Genomic DNA, 22097 nt, shown 5'->3' with positions numbered 1-22097 from the left:
TTCAACCAGCGGAACCACTTGCTCTTGTCATGTGTCCTCTCGAGAGTCGATTTCAATATGCCAACTTCTCACTTTTATATCAACTTCAATCTAGCGGACACAACGTACATAGTGATTGAAAATTTTTCAATTTGCCGCATGAAAAAAAAAAATTGCATTAAGAAAATTTTTTGGATGCTCATCGCTAAATACCTTTTAGTATTAACAAGTAAGACATCAGGTTATTGAGTCGAGTATTCTGCTTTTGATATCTCTGGATCTAGTTTAAGAATAGAGCTGTATTTTAGTTTTTCGAAGTTCACTGTTGTTTCCCTCCCTCCTACTAAGTGATTAGACGAATCGAGCTGCTATATTTTGAGTTTTAGATTTCAAAAGTTCTTTTATAACAAAACAGAATGGATATTGCTAAACCAGTCGGTTCCGAAATCACATCTGTTGATTTCAGTATCTTGACTTCCAAAGATATTAGATCTCTTTCAGCCAAACAAATTATAAATCCAACTGTCCTAGACAACTTGGGTCATCCAATCTCTGGTGGTTTATACGATTTGTCTCTGGGTGCATTCTTAAGAAACTTATGTACCACCTGTGGTCTCGACGAAAAGTTTTGTCCAGGTCATGTGGGTCATATCGAACTACCTGTACCTGTTTATAATCCTCTTTTTTTCAACCAATTATACATATATTTGAGAAGTTCATGTCTTTTCTGTCATCATTTCAGATTAAAATCTGCTGAAGTCCACAGATTTGCTTTAAAATTGAAATTATTACAATATGGTCTCATTGATGAATCTTACAAATTGGATGAAATTGCTGTAGGTGATTTACAACATTTGATGGATGAAGCTGAAAATGATGAAGCCATGGAAGATAACACTTTGAATGGTGGATCTGTCAAAGCCTCCGATACTAAAAATGTGTCTGCTCAATGGTTAAAAGAATTGAAGAGAAAGCGTACTGAATACGTAGACTTGGTCATTGCAAAAGCCTTATCAGATGGTAGAACCACTGAAAGAGGTACTTTCACTGCTACCGTTAACGATGAAAGAAAAAGATTAATCCATGAATTCCATAAGAAAATATTGGCAAGACCAAAGTGTGACAACTGTGGTATGTTCTCCCCAAAATTCAGAAAAGATGGTTTCACAAAGATTTTTGAAACTGCTTTAACTGATAAACAATTAACCAACAACAGAGTCAAAGGTTTCATTCGTCAGGATATGATCAATAAACAAGAGCAAGCTAAACAACTGGCTGGCCAAGATATTGACAGTGACAAAACTTTTGATATCGGTAGAAACCCGGCTTCTAAACCAAAGACTGGTTCTACATATATTTTATCCACCGAAGTTAGAAACATTTTAAATGCTGTTTTCAGAAAAGAACAAATGGTTTTACAATATATTTTCCATGCTAGACCAAACTTATCCAAAAAATACGTTTCTGCCGATGCATTCTTCATGGATGTCGTTGTCGTTCCACCAACTAGATTCCGTTTACCTTCCAAATTGGGTGAAGAAGTTCACGAAAACAGTCAAAATCAATTATTATCCAAGATTTTAACTACTTCTTTATTGATCAGAGATTTAAATGATGAAATGTCTAAACTACAAAAGGATAAGGTATCTGTCGATGACAGAAGAATCATTTTCAGTAGACTAATGAACGCTTTCGTCACTATTCAAAATGACGTTAACGCTTTTATTGATTCTACAAAGGCACAAGGTAACACCAGTGGTAAGGTCCCAGTTCCAGGTGTCAAACAAGCTCTTGAAAAGAAAGAAGGTCTATTCAGAAAGCATATGATGGGTAAGCGTGTTAACTACGCTGCTCGTTCCGTTATCTCTCCAGATCCAAATATCGAAACCAACGAAATTGGTGTTCCTCCAGTTTTCGCAACCAAATTGACTTATCCTGAACCTGTTACCTCTTTTAACATTGCAGAATTGCGTCAAGCCGTCATTAATGGTCCAGACAAATGGCCAGGTGCTACTCAAATTCAAAATGAAGATGGCTCCCTAGTTTCTTTGATTGGCATGTCCGCTGAGCAGCGTAAGGCATTAGCCAACCAATTAATGACACCAACATCTCACAACGGTGCTACACATACTCTAAACAAGAAGGTTTACCGTCATATTAAGAACAGAGATATTGTTATCATGAACCGTCAGCCAACTTTACATAAGGCTTCTATGATGGGTCACAAAGTCAGAGTTCTACCTGGTGAGAAAACTTTACGTTTACATTATGCTAATACTGGTGCCTATAATGCCGATTTTGATGGTGACGAAATGAATATGCATTTCCCACAAAATGAAAACGCCAGAGCTGAAGCTTTCAACTTAGCCAACACTGATTCTCAATATTTAACACCAACCTCTGGTTCCCCAGTTAGAGGTTTAATTCAAGATCACATCTCTGCAGGTGTTTGGTTAACTAATAAAGACAGTTTTTTCACTAGAGAACAATACCAACAATATATTTACGGTTGTATTCGTCCAGAAGATGGACATGCAACAAGAGCTAAGTTGGCCACTGTTCCACCAGCTGTCATGAAACCAGTCCCATTATGGACCGGTAAGCAAATTATTACAACCGTTCTCTTAAATATCACGCCACCAGATATGCCAGGTATCAACTTAAAATCAAGTAACAAAATTAAAAATGACTATTGGGGTAAAGGTTCCAATGAAAATGAAGTCATTTTCAAAAATGGTGAATTACTATGCGGTATTCTAGATAAGAGTCAATATGGTGCTTCTAAATATGGTATTATTCATTGTTTACATGAAGTTTATGGCCCAGATGTTTCTGCCAAGGCATTATCCGTTTTAGGCAGATTATTTACTAATTATATCACCGCAACCGCTTTTACTTGTGGCATGGATGATTTACGTTTGACTGAAGAAGGTAACAAATGGAGAAAGGAAATTTTAAAGACATCTGTTGATACCGGTCGTGAGGCTGCTGCAGAAGTCACTAATTTGCCTAAAGATACACCATCTAATGATCCTGAATTATTGAAGCGTTTGGAAGAAATTATCCGTGACAATAACAAATCTGGTATTCTTGATGCTGTCACCTCTTCTAAGGTGAATACTATCACTTCTAAGGTTGTTTCCACTTGTGTTCCTGGTGGTACAATGAAAAAGTTCCCAGAAAATTCCATGCAATCTATGGCTTTATCTGGTGCCAAGGGTTCTAACGTTAACGTTTCTCAGATTATGTGTCTTTTAGGTCAACAAGCTTTAGAAGGTAGAAGAGTACCTGTCATGGTTAGTGGTAAAACTTTACCATCTTTTAAGCCTTATGAAACTGATGCCAGAGCTGGTGGTTATATTAAGGGTCGTTTCTACTCTGGTATAAGACCACAAGAATATTACTTCCATTGTATGGCTGGTCGTGAAGGTTTGATTGATACTGCTGTGAAGACTGCTTCTTCTGGTTACTTACAACGTTGTTTGACCAAACAATTAGAAGGTGTCCACGTTTCCTATGATAACAGTATCAGAGATGCAGATGGTACATTAATCCAAATGTTATACGGTGGTGACGCTATCGATGTTACTAAGGAATCTCATTTGACCAAGTTCAACTTCTGTCTGGAAAACTACGATGCTTTGTTGAAGAAATACAACCCATCTGCATTAATCGAACACTTAGATGTCGAGACAGCTTTGAAATACTCAAAGAAGTCATTGAAGTACAGAAAGAAACATGCCAAGGAAGCACATTACCAACAAACAGTGAAATACGATCCGATATTGTCCAAGTACAATCCTGCTAAGTACTTAGGGTCTGTTTCTGAAAATTTCCAAGATCAATTAGAAAATTTCCTTCATGACAATAGTAAATTATTGAAATCTCATGAAGATGTTAATGAAAAGAAGTTCAGAGCTTTGATGCAATTAAAATACATGCGTTCTTTAATTAATCCAGGTGAAGCTGTAGGTATTATTGCGTCACAATCTGTTGGTGAACCATCTACACAAATGACATTAAACACTTTCCATTTTGCTGGTCACGGTGCTGCAAATGTTACCTTAGGTATTCCTCGTTTAAGAGAAATTATTATGACTGCTTCTGCTGCCATCAAGACCCCACAAATGACCTTACCTATACTAGATGATGTCACTGATGAACAAGCTGATACTTTCGCTAAGTCCATTTCTAAGGTTGTCTTGTCTGAAGTCATTGATAAGGTTGTTGTTACTGAAACATCCGGTTCCTCTGTCAATAACGCAGATGCTCTTTCGTATGTTATTAACATGAAATTCTTCGATGAAGCTGAATATAATGATGAATACGATGTATCTAAGGAAGAACTACAAGAAGTCATTTCTACACATTTCTTACATGAATTGGAAACTGCTATTGTCAAGGAGATCAGAAAGCAAAAGAGAACTACAGTACCAGATGTTGGTATGGCTGTTCCAAGGTTGCAAGAAATCTCTGAAAGTACCAACACAAAGAGAATGGATGAAGATAATGATGATGAAGAATATCACAAGAAGACTAAGCAAGCTGTTTCTTATGATGAACCAGATGAAGATGAAATTGAAACAATGAGACAAGCTGAAAAATCATCCGATGAAGAAGATTTCAATTCTGACAAGGAATCCGACTCTGAATCCGAATCTGATGATGAAAGTGAAGAATTACAAAATGAATTAAATAAGACTATTGAAGATGCCAATAAGAACATGTCCAAGACACAACGTGACCGTCAATCTGCTATCATATCAAACCACAGATTTGTTGCTAAATACAATTTCGATGATGAAAGTGGTAAATGGTGTGAATTTAGATTGGAATTAGCTGCTGACACAGAAAAGTTACTGATGGTTAACATCGTTGAAGACATCTGCAGAAAATCTGTTATTAGACAAGTTCCAAAGATTGACCGTTGTGTTCACCCAGAACCAGAAAATGGTAAGCGTGTCTTGGTCACTGAAGGTGTTAACTTCAACGCTATGTGGGATCAAGAAGATTTCATCGATGTCGATGGTATCAGATCTAATGATGTTTCTGCTGTGTTGAAGACGTATGGTGTTGAAGCTGCCAGAAATACTGTCGTTAACGAAATTAACAATGTTTTCTCACGTTATGCCATTTCTGTTTCTTTCCGTCATTTGGACTTACTTGCTGATATGATGACTAGACAAGGCACTTACTTAGCATTCAACAGACAAGGTATGGAAACATCTACTTCATCTTTGATGAAGATGTCCTACGAAACTACCTGTCAATTCTTAACTAAGGCTGTTTTGGACAATGAACGTGAAGAATTAAATACTCCTTCAGCCAGAATTGTTCTAGGTAAGTTGAACAACGTTGGTACAGGCTCATTCGATGTTTTGGCCAAGGTTCCAAACGCTGCATGATTATCTCATACTTATGAACTAAGACTACCAAAAAATAAAAACAAGAAAATAAATAAAAGAATACTATCATATCAAATGGATCTTTCATCGTTTCCAAAAATTAATGGCAACAGCTGTAATTATTATCGGAGGGAAAAAAGCAACTACATGCCATTAACTTCTGCAACCCTGAAGATCACACACATTTTGTAAATTATACTTTATATACATATATTAAAACAAACAAGACTATTGTCATTCAGTTATTAATACTACATATAGTTTTTAATACTTGGATTGATATTGGAGCCATTCGTCATTATGTACGTAAAAGTGAAATTTTTGATGAAAAATTGACAAAGTTAATAAATCGATGAGATGGACAATCGATGCTTTGGTCAAGTGAGAAGAGAGTATCGAACGTAACAGTATATTCTAGGAATCATGTCTACTACTGTTGAAAAGATCAAGGCCATTGAGGATGAGATGGCCCGTACACAAAAGAACAAGGCCACTTCTTTCCATCTTGGTCAGTTAAAAGCCAAATTAGCAAAGCTTAGAAGAGAACTATTGACGGCGTCATCCTCCGGTGGTGGGGGTGGTGCTGGTGTTGGTTTCGATGTTGCAAGGACCGGTGTGGCCAGTGTTGGCTTTGTCGGGTTCCCATCAGTTGGTAAGTCTACGCTATTATCTAAACTAACTGGTACAGAGTCTGAAGCTGCTGAGTACGAATTCACAACTTTAGTTACAGTTCCAGGTGTTATCCGTTATAAAGGTGCAAAGATTCAGATGTTAGATCTTCCAGGTATCATTGATGGTGCTAAAGATGGTAGAGGTCGTGGTAAACAAGTTATCGCTGTGGCAAGAACATGTAATCTTTTATTTATTATTTTGGATGTGAACAAGCCACTACAACATAAGCAAATCATTGAAAAGGAACTAGAAGGTGTCGGTATTCGTTTGAATAAGACTCCACCGGATATTGTTGTGAAGAGAAAGGAGAAAGGTGGTATATCCATTACAAACACCGTGCCACTGACCCATTTGGATAACGATGAAATCAGAGCGGTCATGAGTGAATATAGAATTAATAGTGCTGAAATTGCATTTAGATGTGATGCCACTGTGGATGATTTGATTGATGTCCTTGAAGCACCAACGAGAAGATATATGCCCGCAGTTTATGTGTTGAATAAGATCGATTCTTTATCGATAGAAGAATTGGAATTACTGTATAGAATACCAAATGCGGTGCCAATTTCCTCTGGAAAAGAATGGAATTTAGACGAATTGTTACAAGTGATGTGGGACAGATTGAATCTGGTTCGTGTTTATACAAAGCCAAAGGGTCAAATACCGGATTTTACAGACCCCGTTGTTTTAAGATCAGATCGTTGCAGTGTTAAAGACTTCTGTAATCAAATTCACAAATCCTTAGTGGACGAATTCAGAAATGCATTGGTGTATGGCAGTAGTGTGAAGCATCAGCCACAATACGTTGGTCTAAGTCATATCCTGGAAGATGAAGATGTTGTTACCATTCTAAAGAAGTAGCCGAAATTTTGCTCACTTATTGTAATATATACACAGTATTTATATAACAATAAAACAGGATTAAGTTTTATGTCGTGCAGATGAAGTCATCGATCCTATACAATGGTCTTCATGCAAGTTTGGTATCGAGAATGTCTAGTTCTTACAATTGCTGAAACTGATCAAAAAAGAATATGCAGCCAGCAGTCTCCTATTCATAGCCTGCCGTTCATGACGTCAAAAAAAAAATTTAATGCAAATATACAAGGATTGTTATTTTAATAAGAATTTATAATGTTTACTATGTATATAGAGGTTAAAAATAGCCTATTCATACTTTTTCTTCAACAGATCGAGCTCATTTCTCAATCTTTCGACTTCCATTTCGTACAAATTCTTATTGTTTTGTAGATAGAGAATGTAGTCGACGGCTTTTTCTAGAATCATACTTTTGTTTAATCTTGTTGCAGTTGCTTTATTCTGTTGTTCTCTCTTGATTGCGTCACTTACTTCGAATGCAGTTTGTTCTGAGGCCACCCAGGGTATAATTTGTTGTAATTTGGCGATCTTTGTATTGATATTGATCCTATATCTTTTTTCGATCTTGTTATGTGCTTGTTTTTGTTTTGGGGTCAATCTTTTCCTTTGGCATGTCTTCACGGTCTCCAGAGTTTCCTTCTTTGCTCTCTTATTGATAGTAGTCTTTATAAATTTCCTGTCATGACTGACTTCTTCCCTTTTAATTTCAGGTTGTCGGTAATCCTGGGACATGGTCTGGAACATGGTTGCGTCTGGAATTATTACGGAAGTAGCAGCAGCAGCGGCACTATTATTGTTGGTGTGAACGTTATCATTGCTAGCGACAAAACTGACATCATCCAAAGGTGAGCCAGTGAAAGAAGATGAGTTGGATGAAATGATAGTTTCTAATGGTTCAAACCAAGAAGAAGAACTTGAGGAGAAAGATGGAGATTCGGAGATGGTTGGCGTCTTATTCATGAGTCTATCATTAGAAGTAGTGATGAAATTATTGACGTTCTGATGCAATAGGAAAGGTTTCATGTCATCTGCATTTCTCGTAGAGAAATATACGTCATGCGATAGATCATTATTGATATTGTCATTTAAAGATTGTTGAAACATTTCATTTTCACTTTGGTGGAACGCATGTACGTATTCGATATTATTTACCATTGTCGATTAGTATGAATATAATAATAGTAATTACAGAAGAATGAGGGAATATAAGCAATTGAGATTGTAGTGAGTAGAAGTAAGTGATATTAGATGTGGAAGTAGAAAGGTACATAAGAATAATAAGAATGTAGTCAAGAAAGCAAGAACTTATATACATTTTTTTTTTGACTGTTGGTTGGAAGCAAACAATTTTTGACTACCATTTTTAGAGTATCTGTATGTGTCTAGTCGGTGTATTGAAGGCAAGGTACTACTTTGACTGTGAGGGAAATGATGAAGAGAATCAGTGCTAAAGAGTCTCTGTTGTAAGTCTGTTTGACTATTTTTGTTGTGCCTTCTCATTTTTTCAATTAAAGTTATGAAGGGGGAAAACAGGATTGATTGATTGCAAACAGTAAGTCAGGGTGTAAAAGAGGAAAGAGTGCATAGGTGTTCAGAAGCATAGACAAGACGTGTGCGGATTAAGTTTGATGCGCACACATCATTGACTAGCGGGAAGAATTTGTTTATAGGAGAGTTACTGCAAGGATGTCAACTACGACACATCTCCGACTAGTCTTGAGCAGATTGCTGCAGAACGGAATGGAAGTCTGAGCGTTTTCCCATTAATCAAGAGGCTAAGAGCAGCGGGGGTAGGCAATTGCTGGCAACACACTGGGGGGAGGTAGAATGAGTTTCCATTGACTGCATGAAATTCTGTACTTGCATTTAAGTTTTCCGCTGTCTGCTTCCCTCTCAAAACGTACAATGGAAAAAAAAATTTCTATATTCGGTAACTGTCACTGCCAAAAAATGAAAAGCCCATCATCTCCTCCTGTAAGAAGAGGAACAAGATAAAGAAAGAATGTATAGTATATGTATCGAGGAGAAACCAAAACCGTCTTGACGAGCGTCTTTCACCCGCAGCGGAAGAGCAGAACCCTTGGTCTAGCCTTGTAAAAACTCTCTTTTAGTCACGACAATTGCAATATCTATCTCCGGCTAACGTTTTTTATTTTTACACTTTTGAAACGGTAATTTTGCAGTGACTATTTACTGTAAAGATAGTACTAATCAATGGGGCAGCCAAACAAGACAGTCTTTTTTCAAAAGTGTGTATATATGTTCTTTCTTTTTTTTGTACTTGCAATAGCCTCCTTAACCAGATAGGTTCAAGAGTGTGCTACTTGTTGCTGCTGGCCACCGTTCCCCCCATAGAAACGACAATAAAAGGAAGAATACTTTCTCCTTTTCACCGTAACGTTCGTCGACATTGGATTGCGTCTGTGGAACAATCCCATGCAACGGAGTTTGTTCTTACGAGTCATGTATAAGAGAAAGACAGGCAGAAAGAGAGGAGTCTGTCCCACTCCCATGAGGGTTGCAGCGCAACTTCTTCGCGTTGTTTTTGCAAGACTAAAAAAAAATATGCACTGAAAAACAACGCTAAACGATGGAGGCATCTTGCAGCTCTGCCTCCCTCTCTCATTATCCATATGCAATGCGTACCTTCCCAGCCATAACAACCGCGGATGTGATTGAATATGTACGTTCTTGTGCGGTGGAAGATCGCTGCGAAGCGAAGATGCTTGCCGTAATGGCCTCCTCCTCCATTTACGGTGCTCGAGACTGTAAAATCATCCAAAAATTAATTACACTTTACATCCATATTTTACCATGTGATTGAGCCTTTTTCCAAAAACCTTCACTGCCAAATTTCTTTTTTTTTATCACTGAAAGGTTAATCTGTTAGACTTTCTATATCAGTTCCTTACGTCCCTTTATGTTTTTCTCGATATCACTTACCGTATCGAGAAATTATTCTTAAACGTTTCTTCACCTGTATTCTACTTTGCGTTAAGAAGCGACGAACTGTTGACTCCTTACTGCTGAAGTCTATTTCTCTGATTATTATCGACCATTCTTACTACACAAAAGATACTAGCGAATTTGTATGCACAAGCTTCTTCTTATCGCTGCTTCTTTCAAGATAAAAATTGTTGAACAAAAAAAGAAAACCTCCTTCTACTGGGAGAAGTGGTTACCACCATTTCCAATAATAATAATAATAATAATAATAATAATAATAATAATATTTATTCTAAAACTATTCTGTATAAGTAGAAAAAGATTATATGTGAGTCATTATCGTTTAAACAGTAGAGACTTGTAAAGTGTTGGAGTGACCTTCACCAGCCTTGAAACCTTGAACAGAAACGTAAGTGTCACCCTTCTTTAAGATACCGAATTCAATGGCTCTTTCAATACCGAAGTTGATTCTAGCTTCAACATCTTCGGTCCAGTCAGCAACAGCTTCCTTTTCGTAGACGAATGGGAAGACACCTCTGTATAAGTGAGAGAATCTAGCAGCTCTTGGGTTTCTGGTAACTAAGATGATTGGACAGTTTGGTCTGTACTTAGATAATAATCTTGGAGTGTTACCGGAAGTAGATAAGACAATGATAGCCTTAGCATCTTGTTCGAAAACAGCGGCGACAGCAGAAGCAGCAACAGTTTCAGTGGTAGAAGTTGGCTTTGGAGTACAGTTTCTAATGTCATCGTATTGTGGTAAGTAAGCAATGGCTTGTTCAGCAATGACAGCGGTAGCAGCCATGGTTTCAACAGCGTTGATTGGGTAGTTACCCTTGGCAGTTTCACCAGATAACATAACACAGTCAGCACCATCTAAGATAGCGTTACCAACATCGGAAACTTCAGCTCTGGTTGGTCTTGGGTTGTAAGTCATAGATTCTAACATTTGGGTGGCACAGATAACTGGCTTACCGGCTAAGTTACACTTGGCAATCAATTTCTTTTGGACAGCTAAGACTTCTGGAGCTAAAATTTCAATACCTAAATCACCTCTAGCAACCATAACACCGTCAGTGACAGCTAAGATTTCATCGAAGTTGTTAACACCTTGTTGGTTTTCAATCTTAACGATGATCTTGACGTCCTTACCGTCTTCACCTAAGACTTCTCTGATGGTTAAAACATCTTGAGCGGTTCTGATGAAAGAAGCGAAGACCATGTGGACACCATTCTTGACACCGAATCTTAAATCAGCCTTGTCCTTTTCGGATAAAGCTGGTAAATCGACATCGGTACCTGGTAAGTTAACACCCTTGTGGGAACAGATCTTACCAGCGTTTAAGGACTTAACCTTTAAGGTGTTGTCATCAACGACTTCTAAGACTTCGAAAGATAAAACACCGTCATCAACGTAGATAACTCTACCCTTGGAGATAACCTTGGTGATGTTCTTGTAATCAACGTACATGACCTTGTCATCACAAGCCTTAGCGTATTTGTCATCAGTAGAGAAGATCATTTCGTGGTTTGGTGGGATTGGGTAGTCAACTTCGTTAATGGTGGTACCAGTTCTGATTTCTGGACCCTTGGTGTCTAAAGCAATAGCTAATGGTCTACCTGGGTATAATTCTTCAGACTTTCTGGCGTTGTCAATGACAGATTGGTGGTATTCGTAAGAACCGTGAGAGAAGTTCATTCTAACGATGTTTAAACCAGCCTTTCTTAAGTTGACTAAGACTTCTGGGTCATTGGTCTTTGGACCAATGGTACCGATGATAGAAGTTCTTCTTAATTCGTTACCGGCGACGGTTTGTAAAGTGGTTAATCTTTCTAATCTAGATTGCATCTTGGTTGATCGTATGAAATATACAAGGAAGTAAAGCAAGAAATAAGGCAAGAAGAAAGTGGTAGTAAGAAAGAAATACAGGTTTAAAGAAATTTTCTAGCGACATAGTAATCAGTTATATATAATCCCACATAGTTGATGAGGTCGTTGCGTCTTTTTTTTTTCATCAAACAAAATTTTTCACTTGACGGATGAATGTGATGCTAATGAGAGAAAATTTTTCATCTTCCAAAGGGAATTACGTGCTCCTTCAGACTGAACTTGAACTAGTGAGCGTTAAGCAGGTTTCTGCTGAAGTCAACGAACGGAACAAGCGAGTAGAGAGAGTGGTGGTGGTTTCTCACTGCACTGGAAAGTTATAAGTGCCGCTTGTTTTTTTTTTTTTTTTTTAGCTTTAAAGCAGCCCAACATTACCTGACAATGTGGATGATGAATGGGAATTCCATAGCTGGTGGACGATTGGCCCAGTGCAACGTCTTCTGTACAAGAAGATCCGAATCAATGCAAAATGTTCTTGTGCGTGGGTGTATGCGCTTACTGGAAAGTGGAATCTGGGTGTTTGGGTTGCACATTGTAGTTTTTTTTTTTTTTGTCTCATGTGATCTTTAGTGGAATGTGCAAGCGACAGAGCGAAGGGTTGCCACGAACACGTTCTAATCTCATCCACGTGATCCAGTCTAGTGGTATTCGAATACCTTGTGTCGTTGCAATCACGGAGTAACGTAAGTACGGTTGTATACGCTTGAGAGTTTGACTGAAATACGAGGTAGATCGTTATTTTTGTGGTAAATTGAATTGATCCAATATGTAATATAATGGTATCGGACTTCTGCGATCTGTAGTTGCCGTTTTCTCGTGAGCAATGTCAGAGAATTAACAATATAATGCTCTCTGTAGGATGAGCGGATACTTCTTACATTAGTACCATTCTGTCATCTTGGAACTAAATATCTTCTTGGTGTGTGGGCATGTCAATTCTTTCTCTTCTCCGATGAATCTACTTTCTGACGCAACGTGTACGACAGTCAGTAACAACACTTAAATACTGTCGTGAATACAGTATATATCTTCTGAGGTTAGCCTGCCATTTTCCGTGTAAGTAATTCAATTCTACTGTAATACTTTTAACAATTTGTCATCTCCAACACTCTATTCAATAACTATTTTCCACCTAGCAGTAACTAATTATAAATTTTTCAAAAATTAATTCGATCAAAATACGTATTATATGGATACTCCAACATTGAGAATAACCATCTTACACCGACAATTAACATATGAAGACTTCTTTTACTGGCATCTCATTACATATACACTTCTGCGCATATCTTATAAACTCCGCGATAATCCCAGTATTATAAAAATATCCAAACATATCGTATCCCAAAAAAAATTTGAGGACATCTTACAAATCGTGGATAACCAAACATCATATCTAATACACTATCTTCAATCATGGGATGGTTTTGGGCTCCACTAAGGCAGACAGCAGAAGAATCTGCAATTGGCACTACTTCTACATTTACTCAGGATGAATTGACATGTCCCGTTATGCATACCTCCTCGTCTCGTTCAAAAGACCAAATTAATTTACTTAACTATATGCCTCACGATTTAACCAAGGTACATGAAGGCCAGAAACTAGATTTGACCACACAGAGGACTATATCAAGCATTCCGAAAGGCAGTGAGAAGGGTAAATGGGAATATCCATCTGCTCAACAAATGTATAATGCAATGATGCGTAAGGGAAAAATTAACGGTAATGAAGGTGATGAGGATACTATTGAATCAATGGTTCAAATACACAATTTTTTAAATGAAAGTTGTTGGCAAGAAATATTACGATGGGAGAACAGATACGTTCAAAGGACGAATGTGCAACCGAAATTGTTGAAATTTATGGGTAAACCAGATAATTTGAGTCCTCGTGCACGCATGCACTACTATTTAAGTTATATTTTCCCAAATACATTTGCAAGAGAATTACCCTTCGACAGACATGATTGGCTTGTGCTAAGGGGCGATCCCAAGTCGAGAGATACTGATAATCCTGGGTATAGGAAAGTTAGATACGTTTTGGATTTCTATGGTGGTCCAGATGATGAGAATGGGTTCCCAACTTTTAGTGTCGACGTAAGACCTGCTTTAGACAATTTCGTTAACGCCAAGGATAGGATGGATGCATTTACATTGTCAATGTTACAAAAATATGTCCATTCTTCAAAAATGTTGAAAGATGGGAGTGTAAAAAGTAACGATAATAACCAAAGCAATAACTGAAGGAAAAATGTAACTAGTGCCTAGGAATGATCTCATCTTGTCTATATTTTTATTTGTGATTGTATATACACTAGTTTTTTTTTTTTTTGTAAATGATATGAGTTATTGAAGAGTACCTTTCCTGCCAACAGGCAAGACCACAAATGGCCCGCATCAATTTTGCAACTGATTCTAACACTACTACATAGTATATACTTCAATGCACAAACGTTAGAGTGGAGTTCCCAATGAAGGTAAAAGGATATAGGTAAGAACACTCGAAAATAATACTACGTTAGGAGCCATACGGCGGTTGCTTACAGAAGTTCTGCATATGAGTGTGTTGTAACGCTCCTTTCTCATTTCAGTATACAATGAACATCCTTCTCACGGAGAAAGTCGATGCTTCGCTTACGAGCCGAGTGGAAGGAACATCTACCTCGAAGACCAGCCAAGGACGTTTTAGGAAAAGCAAGTGCAAATGACAAGTTGCATTCCAAGACTACTACCACACAAAAGTATATTTATGTCTATATTTGTGTTATTGAAAACCATACTACCCTTCTAGTAACTAATGGACATGTGAAGTCCATAGGAATTTATTTCTTAACCCAAAATAGACATTTCGAATCAAATAAACGCTGGGAATCGATTCGGTAAAGCTCCCGCCCCTATGTGTATCAGGTCTCTCCTTTCTGACAGCTTTGAGACGGCCGCGGGTTTTCACTGCATTGACCTCTTTTCATAAAATTAACTTTTCTCCAATTTTAGATATAAAAGAAAAAAAAACAGAAAAATGACACGTTTTCTTTTCTTTTATTATCGGCCAGGTTTAAGTTTGTCAAAAGATTTGCTTAGCATCAATTTCAGATCGCTTGGAGAACTCTTGGTCGTAATTAAGCTTGCCTTGACTTTCCCCCAATTATGGTTTCTTTACCTTAAACAGTAAAGAGATAAGTTAAAAACTCGGTCTTCTCAAGGCTTCAGCTCCATTGGCTTCCTCTCTATAACCTGTGTACTTATTTTACTACTTTGGGTACCTTCTCTCGCCTGGCAAACCCATTGGTGGTATCAAAAGAAAGGAAAAAGACAAATTCCTTCCATGCTTCTATGGACCATATATCGCACTGCCAAGAACTCACCAAAGAATCGAATTCTTTTGCATTTGTAATCTTTAGCGGAATTACTCTTTACAGACACAATTTCCTCGTATATATCTATTTTTTTCTTTCTTACTTGATCCACACCGTTACAAGAAAGTGATTCAGACTTACCTATAAATTGGCTGAGACTTCATCAGCATTAGTAGCATAGACAACACTATTACAAATCCTGCCTGCAAATCAGAAAGAGGCACAGAGGAGCTAACTACTCTACAGCCACGAATCTCATGATTTTCGCTAGCAAGTCCGTAAACTGACTTCCCTCTAGAATTCTTACGGATCATTTTTGTCCAATCCGCCAGACTTCTCTCTCACGCGTCAAGCAAAAATTTTTCTTTCTGTCACGTTATTACCTTATTGGGTAAAGCCCACTAAATATCAAAGAGCTTCTAAGTAAGCAGTCTTCTCTCTCACTCTATTACTCACAGTAATTTGTACGAGACAAACGTTAGCTTCAGGGCCTTCGTTATCGTCTTCCCCGACCAAGGTACTCCGCAAACCTAGAGCACTCCGGTAAAGCTTCCGTAAGATAGCTTTAGCGGCGATGTAGCTGGCAGGGAATCTCGGCGACGTAGTCACTGTAAATGCCCTGAATTCCCTCGATCCAATTTCATAATAAGTGACAAAGATGGATCTACGTTTTATCCCAACTGTATTTTTACAGGATCGATCTACTTGGCTAGGAAAAAGCAATAAAATGCCGTTCCCACTTCGACCAAATAGTAGTATGGCTAGTTGCATCATTTGCGAAAGCAAGAGCTAACTACTCTCATAAATATACATATATATATATATATACCAATAACTGTCCTAAATATCTTTCTCATTTAATGTTAGTCTTGTCCTTACATGTTATTTCTTTTCTCGAACTTGGTACTAGACGTTACCATATTGTCGCTCTTTCATATACTTCCTACCTAATACAACTGCATACTTTGCATCTCTGCAAGTTTTGATCGTTCTACTCATTTTTTAAGCATAGTCTGTATATTAGTTCACATACTGGGTTCTGGGAAATGTCAATGTCACAGTTCAAGCGTCACTCGTTCGCTGGTTACGACGCTAATTCATCCCTCCAAAACATGGTCTTATTGGCAAGGACAAGAAGAAACATATCAAATATGAAAAACCAAAACCCAATCCTGATCAAAAATGCATTACGAAACCATCAGCAAACAATAAAAGAATATTCTGATGAATTTACAACTTTTATGCTCGATGCTATTTCATCCTACAATATCCCGCAATACATACATCCTCTATTTAACATAGATCATTGTCGAAGATTATCAATATTTAATTATGCAATGCATTCCCACATGAAATTGAATCTTTGTACTCCTGCTTTGTTTCTAACTTTCAATATTCTTAACAGATACATTTCAAATTTCGAAGTAAACGCTCAAGAACACCAATTAGTTGCTTTGACAGCCCTATGGATAGCTTCAAAATACTGGGACATCAAGTATCGTACCGTCACTCTGCATTCCCTGTCATCTGTCTGTGGCGGCATCTATACACGCAAACAATTCAAAGATATGGAGTTTCACCTATTAAAATCTTTAAACTGGACCATTTGCGATGGAATTACAATGGATTCTCTGATAGATACGAAACTCTTCGAAGAATTAGAGTCTCTCAATAAAGAAAATCAAGTTAATAATGCCTCTTCAAGTTCAATTGCAAACTTAAATGTAAATGAGATAAAGTTGGGTACAGTCATGCTTTGTGAATTGGCTTTTTTTGATGAAAGACTCACATTCGACAATGACTACTGTTCTATTGTCGAGGCGGCAATAAGCATTGTGATCTCATCTCTGAAGTTTCAGTATTATAACGAGTGGCAGAATTTAGAAACATTACATAACCATCCAAACTTGACTTCTGTTGCATACTCACTGCTAAACGTCATTACAAGCTATGAATTACTTGCACCAAGTTTTAAATCAAAATACATCTTCAATACAGTTGCCGGCCAGCCAATTACACCCGCAAATAAATTATTAGTCATTATGCTCAATTATAATACAAGAATTCAGCTAGAATCTTTCAGTCCTCTTCAAAATTATGAACTAACTGAAGGATCCTCAGAGAGTGAGTTTAGCTCTACGAGATCGAATAGCTCTCTTTTCGACCATTTGTCATACTCTACCAGCCCAGTCTGTTTTCCAACAAGGTCTAAGTCTGGGAGGTCTTCAGTTAGTAGTTTGCCAGAGGGCACTAACTTTGAATCCCCTTTAGAACCCAAAGTCTGGTCACTGTTGTCATTAAGAACTTCAAAATTGAGGCAAGCCTTCGTACCTCTAACACCTTCAACACCCACCTTATTCAATTTACATAATTCAAGAAAATCCTTTTTGAGGCACAATTTTAATAGACGAAACTCTAATGAATTACCAAAGTATGGAAGGAAAAGATTATCTGTTACTAGCATTGAATTCTCTAAAAAAGGCACTGAATCAAAGCGGGCGTATCTTTAACGAATATATATACCAGCATACTATGCATTTGTTGAAATGGACTCTATATAAAACTATTCAACGCTCTTTAAATAATGATATTCGAAAATTACAAATATAATATTGAAATTAATATTACAGTTTTTATTGGATATTCTACGACACTATTTATGCCTATACTTGTAACAATTATTTATATGCTGTTATATTCAGAATACGTTCGTTGCCATCCCGTAACATATCTTTTGCCACAAGCCAATCATCTTCAGAAGCAAGCATGACACGATCGCCATCTTCATCTCGATATTTTATTTTCGTTATCGTACCAAATGGATTGAGTTTCTTCTTAACCGTATCAAGTAACTGGATAAAATCGGAATTTAATTCAATCAGTATTGTATAAAAATCAGAGTTGAACGAAATTCTTATCAGAATGCAATTATCAGGAATGGAATTTTTATAAGTTTCTGACATTACTCTGTTGAGATTTTCAAAGTTAGACACTCTTTTCTTTTGCTGAGAAATTTGCCTTGGTAACAAATCAGATATGTGATTCGCTACTGGACTACTAATGGATGTAATACTATCATGCAAGTTGACAGTTGGTGACTTAGTTGATGCTCCAGAACTATAGGAGTGTTCGCTTATGGTACTCTTATATGACTCGCTTTTGACGTTACGAACAAGTGATTGGAGACAGGAAGACCAGTTATCCCTAGTTTCCTCATTTTTGAATTTCAAAAGAAATGTTCCTTGCTCCTTAACAGACTCCCAAGTTATATTTAAAGAATGGGTATTCAATGGATTGATTTGCTTCAAATTCATTATCATTATACGTCCTCTTAGGTCCAACTTTGGTTCAGAAGCTGAAATTAAAGATGCCGTTGACCCGCTATGAGAACCTGTCTTATTATTATTGCTAGTGCTGTTCAAAGTTAGTGAAGATGTGGATGCGCTAGTATTTTTCTTCTTTAACATCAATGAAGAGGATTTTCTTGGTACTATTTCAGAAAATAAGATTATAATCTTTTCAAAAAGATATACATCGAATTCTCGTTCGGGTTCATTAGAGTTATTTGTTGAAATGAAAACTTTATCGTAATACAGTAACTCTCCAAATTTCGCAATTCTATAACCCTTCCAATTAATTACTCTACCATAAAGTTTTTTCACAATTTGATGGTTCTCGGTCCTTCTCTGATTTTCATTAATACTACCGGCGATTTTCTTGGAGATATCAAGTGCAATTTCAAGTTCTTTGGCATTATTGTCAGTTGTAGAAGAATCAGCGCCATTTACAGCCTCATTGGCAGATAATAATTCCTTTAGCAGTAATGGATACCTACACAGTCTTTGGACAGGCTTATAGAGGAATGATTGCAATTCTAACTTATTGGTGATTATGAAATTGGAAGATTGTATCTTAGCTAAAGTTGATGTAAGAAAATCAATAGCAGCATTTTGACCAATAGACCAGGGCTCATAAATTTTGAAAAAATATTTCGAATGCATAAACAGAGCACCAATTCTTTGTTTTGGTGGTTCAACTAAAGCATTGATTTCCAGTGAAATCAAAAATCTTCTTTGGAAGTCTATAGCTTCTGATAAATTGGGGAAAAGCATGTATAATTCTTCAGATGTAATCAAATTGTAATCTAATAGTTGTTGTTTGTATTTGTCCAGTATTTCTAAATCGTGAACGTACTTTCTTTCTGTAGCCACAAATTCTTTGATAATTTTAATATACTCATCATCTTTCTTAGTATGATGCTTGGTATCTTTCGTAGTATTGTATGAATCTAATTCTTTATCAATATGAAGTTGTACTCTTTCAGATGATGGGAAAATTTCAGGCGCAGAGTCCATGAGTGTGGTGACAACGCTAAGAACTTTCATAAGCTGCGTTGTAGAATTTGCGAACACGTCTGATATTGTGAATAGTTCTTCATCATTAAATGCAAAATGTTTTTTACAACCCAGTATAAAATCGTAAATAGATTTTTTACAAATCTTCAGATCATCTGAAGATACGATGGGAACTTTGTATTGTGGTTTGACGGCGTTGAAGAGGATACAGAGGGGAGACCCCTGTTGAAATAATTGGGATAACTGCGTTACTGGATCACAATCCATGGAAATTGGCAAGATACCCATACTGAAAGTGAGCATAGTATCTTCCATATTTGTACTGGTGCCACTATTATTCGAACTTGAGTTCGTATATGTTATACCATCCATAGATATTTCGTCTTTAATGCTAATATTTGAAATAGAGCTCGAGCGAACCGCAGAATTCGTACTACTCATGAAGCCATCGTGGCTGTCTCTGACAGCAGAAGATATACTTCTATGACCCTGACCATTAAGCTTGGGGCTTTGTTCCTGCTGCTTCTCCAATAACTGCTGCTGTTGTTTCTGAGACAGTAACAATGATTGTCTTTCACTCAGTAGCTCGCTTGAAGCATATGCTAAATTTAAATAAGGTAACAACTGTGGTAAACGCTCCAACCTTCTCTTCACATTCAAACAAATATAATAAAGGGAATCCTGTGCCTTCACCGAGACATTCATGACATTCTGAGGTCCTTTATTTGACGACATTACATTGCCCTCTGAGACTGAAATTGTTTTCCTAGAAGCCTGTACAACCACCATTCTCAACTATTTGGCGATTAAGAAACGTGAAGACTCTTGGTAAAAAGTCGTAAACTATGAAGTTTCACTATAAATGTCTAAACTGGACCTCTCAAAGGACTGTAAAAGTGAGTGGATAACCTTTATGTCGTACCCTTCAACCAATTTATGTAAGATGGTTTGACTACTAAGATATTTCCATTTTTCTTTTTAAATCGCGAAACTGCCAAGAATGTCGTGCTATGTGATGAAACCTCGAAGATTAGTTAATATAAATATATATATAAATAGTCTTTATAGGCCACTAAAAACCGTTGATTAGGCCATTCCAGTATCGAATAGACTTGATTCTGCTTTTCTATATACAGTGCTTGCGGGGAGCGGCCGTGTACGTTACTTATTTTTCTTGCCCCAGATTGTTCTTTGAGCTTTGTATGTAATTTTATCGAATGATGTCCCCACTGCTAGGATACCACCGATGGTGGTGATACAGTTTAAGAGGAACGTAGACCATGCTTGAGAATATTGTTCTTTGTTGATGACCTTCAATGGAGAAGTTTCAAAATAGATGAAAAGACCCGGTATGCCACCTCGTTGATGCAAAGTTGTTGGATGGTCTTCGTCCCTACCACCTCTTAGAGGCCTCGAATGGAACGTTGCGCTGAACTGAGTGGTTTCTACGGGATCGCTCTTGTTGTTCAAGTATTCGTACCTTGTGGGGACAATTTCTGCGAAATATGAATACTGAATGAAATGACTGTCACGGTCTGGGAATACTTTACGTCCATCTAATGGATTAGTAGAAATCTTTGATAGGCCTTCGTTGTGGTTGTTAACGTAAGAGTTTTCGATTGGTTTACCGAAACTGAAATGGTGTATAATGTGATTGAAACTCAAACTATGTGTCTTATCGTACAATGACGTGTCATGAAAATGGGTAGCGAATGAGTTTCTTCTTGAATAATCCTGGTACGATTTGCCGGGAGCAAAATGGATATTACCTTGAACCCTGTTCAATCTGGCACTGCCTTGAACTCTACAACCTTCATTAAGATGTTCGTTAATCCTATCGACGTAACCTTCCGTTTCACATTGTTCGATGTTCTTACCATCGTAAAAGGCCCATCCGATGTTCAAGTATGCATCATGAACGTCTTCACAAGTCTGGCAACACACTTTTTCATTTGCATTCAATTCGTCATTTTTACCTTGATCCAAAGCACCGTAGCAGGAGCCACAGTAATCCTGAGGGAAATCTCTCTTAATTAGAGCCTCGTTCCCGATATTAAAACTCTCTGTGGTCAATGATACACCATTCGAATCGACTCTTGTCTTTGTTAAACCTGATTCCAAGAGATCTAGTTGAAGATCACCAGCATCGTCCAATATATCCAAAGTTAATAGGTCACAGGATATGGATGGGAAAGTAATGTCAAAATTCAAGTCCAATTCCAAATCATGGTCTCTATCGACAACCAACTTGGGTCTTGTGATGATTTCATTGAACTGGTACCATTCTCTCAGTAGCAGAAAACACGTCAGTACGACACACCCGATAGAGATCAACCCACCAGTATTCGTACGAACACGCACGTCTTCCTCCGTCTTATTAAAAGCATCAAATACCAGCAGCTTTGACCGTCTCATAGACATGTTATCTGGGGTCTCTCAAATCTATCCTACTCAAAAACTTTCAAATGAAACTGTCAAATCTCATCACAACCATTGCCAATTTGAACAACGAGAGTGGAAAATTCCACACCGAAATTGCAGTTTTGTATGTGGTGAACGGGTGTTCAGACGACATTGCGAACAAGTCAAACTCCATAAAACGCTTCATTTCACCTGG

The 22097-nt window shown here is 37.4% G+C and overlaps 8 protein-coding genes across 8 annotated transcripts; 4 read left to right on the top strand and 4 right to left on the bottom strand.

The window, feature by feature from the left end:
- Positions 1–395: 395 nt before the first annotated feature.
- Positions 396–5384, top strand: RPA190 (DNA-directed RNA polymerase I core subunit RPA190; the record flags this gene model as incomplete). The annotated part of the gene is made up of 1 exon (XM_003959495.1): positions 396–5384. One exon carries the CDS (start codon positions 396–398, stop codon positions 5382–5384), a length of 4989 nt encoding a protein of 1662 aa, XP_003959544.1.
- Positions 5385–5807: 423 nt separating this feature from the next.
- On the top strand, positions 5808–6917 carry RBG1 (GTP-binding protein RBG1; the record flags this gene model as incomplete). Its single annotated transcript, XM_003959494.1, has 1 exon — positions 5808–6917. One exon carries the CDS (start codon positions 5808–5810, stop codon positions 6915–6917), a length of 1110 nt encoding a protein of 369 aa, XP_003959543.1.
- A 306-nt stretch (positions 6918–7223) lies between these two features.
- Positions 7224–8090, bottom strand: KAFR0K00520 (basic helix-loop-helix domain-containing protein; the record flags this gene model as incomplete). Its single annotated transcript, XM_003959493.1, has 1 exon — positions 7224–8090. One exon carries the CDS (start codon positions 8088–8090, stop codon positions 7224–7226), a length of 867 nt encoding a protein of 288 aa, XP_003959542.1.
- Positions 8091–10224: 2134 nt separating this feature from the next.
- Positions 10225–11730, bottom strand: CDC19 (pyruvate kinase CDC19; the record flags this gene model as incomplete). The annotated part of the gene is made up of 1 exon (XM_003959492.1): positions 10225–11730. One exon carries the CDS (start codon positions 11728–11730, stop codon positions 10225–10227), a length of 1506 nt encoding a protein of 501 aa, XP_003959541.1.
- A 1455-nt stretch (positions 11731–13185) lies between these two features.
- Positions 13186–14013, top strand: CYC3 (holocytochrome c synthase CYC3; the record flags this gene model as incomplete). The annotated part of the gene is made up of 1 exon (XM_003959491.1): positions 13186–14013. The coding sequence occupies one exon, from the start codon at positions 13186–13188 to the stop codon at positions 14011–14013; it is 828 nt and encodes a 275-aa protein (XP_003959540.1).
- A 2164-nt stretch (positions 14014–16177) lies between these two features.
- CLN3 (cyclin CLN3) lies at positions 16178–17635 on the top strand (the record flags this gene model as incomplete). Its single annotated transcript, XM_003959490.1, has 1 exon — positions 16178–17635. One exon carries the CDS (start codon positions 16178–16180, stop codon positions 17633–17635), a length of 1458 nt encoding a protein of 485 aa, XP_003959539.1.
- A 168-nt stretch (positions 17636–17803) lies between these two features.
- CDC24 (Rho family guanine nucleotide exchange factor CDC24) lies at positions 17804–20269 on the bottom strand (the record flags this gene model as incomplete). Its single annotated transcript, XM_003959489.1, has 1 exon — positions 17804–20269. The coding sequence occupies one exon, from the start codon at positions 20267–20269 to the stop codon at positions 17804–17806; it is 2466 nt and encodes an 821-aa protein (XP_003959538.1).
- A 372-nt stretch (positions 20270–20641) lies between these two features.
- On the bottom strand, positions 20642–21895 carry ERV46 (retrograde cargo receptor ERV46; the record flags this gene model as incomplete). Its single annotated transcript, XM_003959488.1, has 1 exon — positions 20642–21895. One exon carries the CDS (start codon positions 21893–21895, stop codon positions 20642–20644), a length of 1254 nt encoding a protein of 417 aa, XP_003959537.1.
- Between the last annotated feature and the right edge of the window lie 202 nt (positions 21896–22097).

The sequence above is a fragment of the Kazachstania africana genome, chromosome 11 (genome assembly GCF_000304475.1).
Source record: "Kazachstania africana CBS 2517 chromosome 11, complete genome".
Taxonomy (NCBI): Eukaryota; Fungi; Ascomycota; class Saccharomycetes; order Saccharomycetales; family Saccharomycetaceae; genus Kazachstania; species Kazachstania africana.
This window is presented reverse-complemented; position numbering and strand designations above follow the sequence as displayed.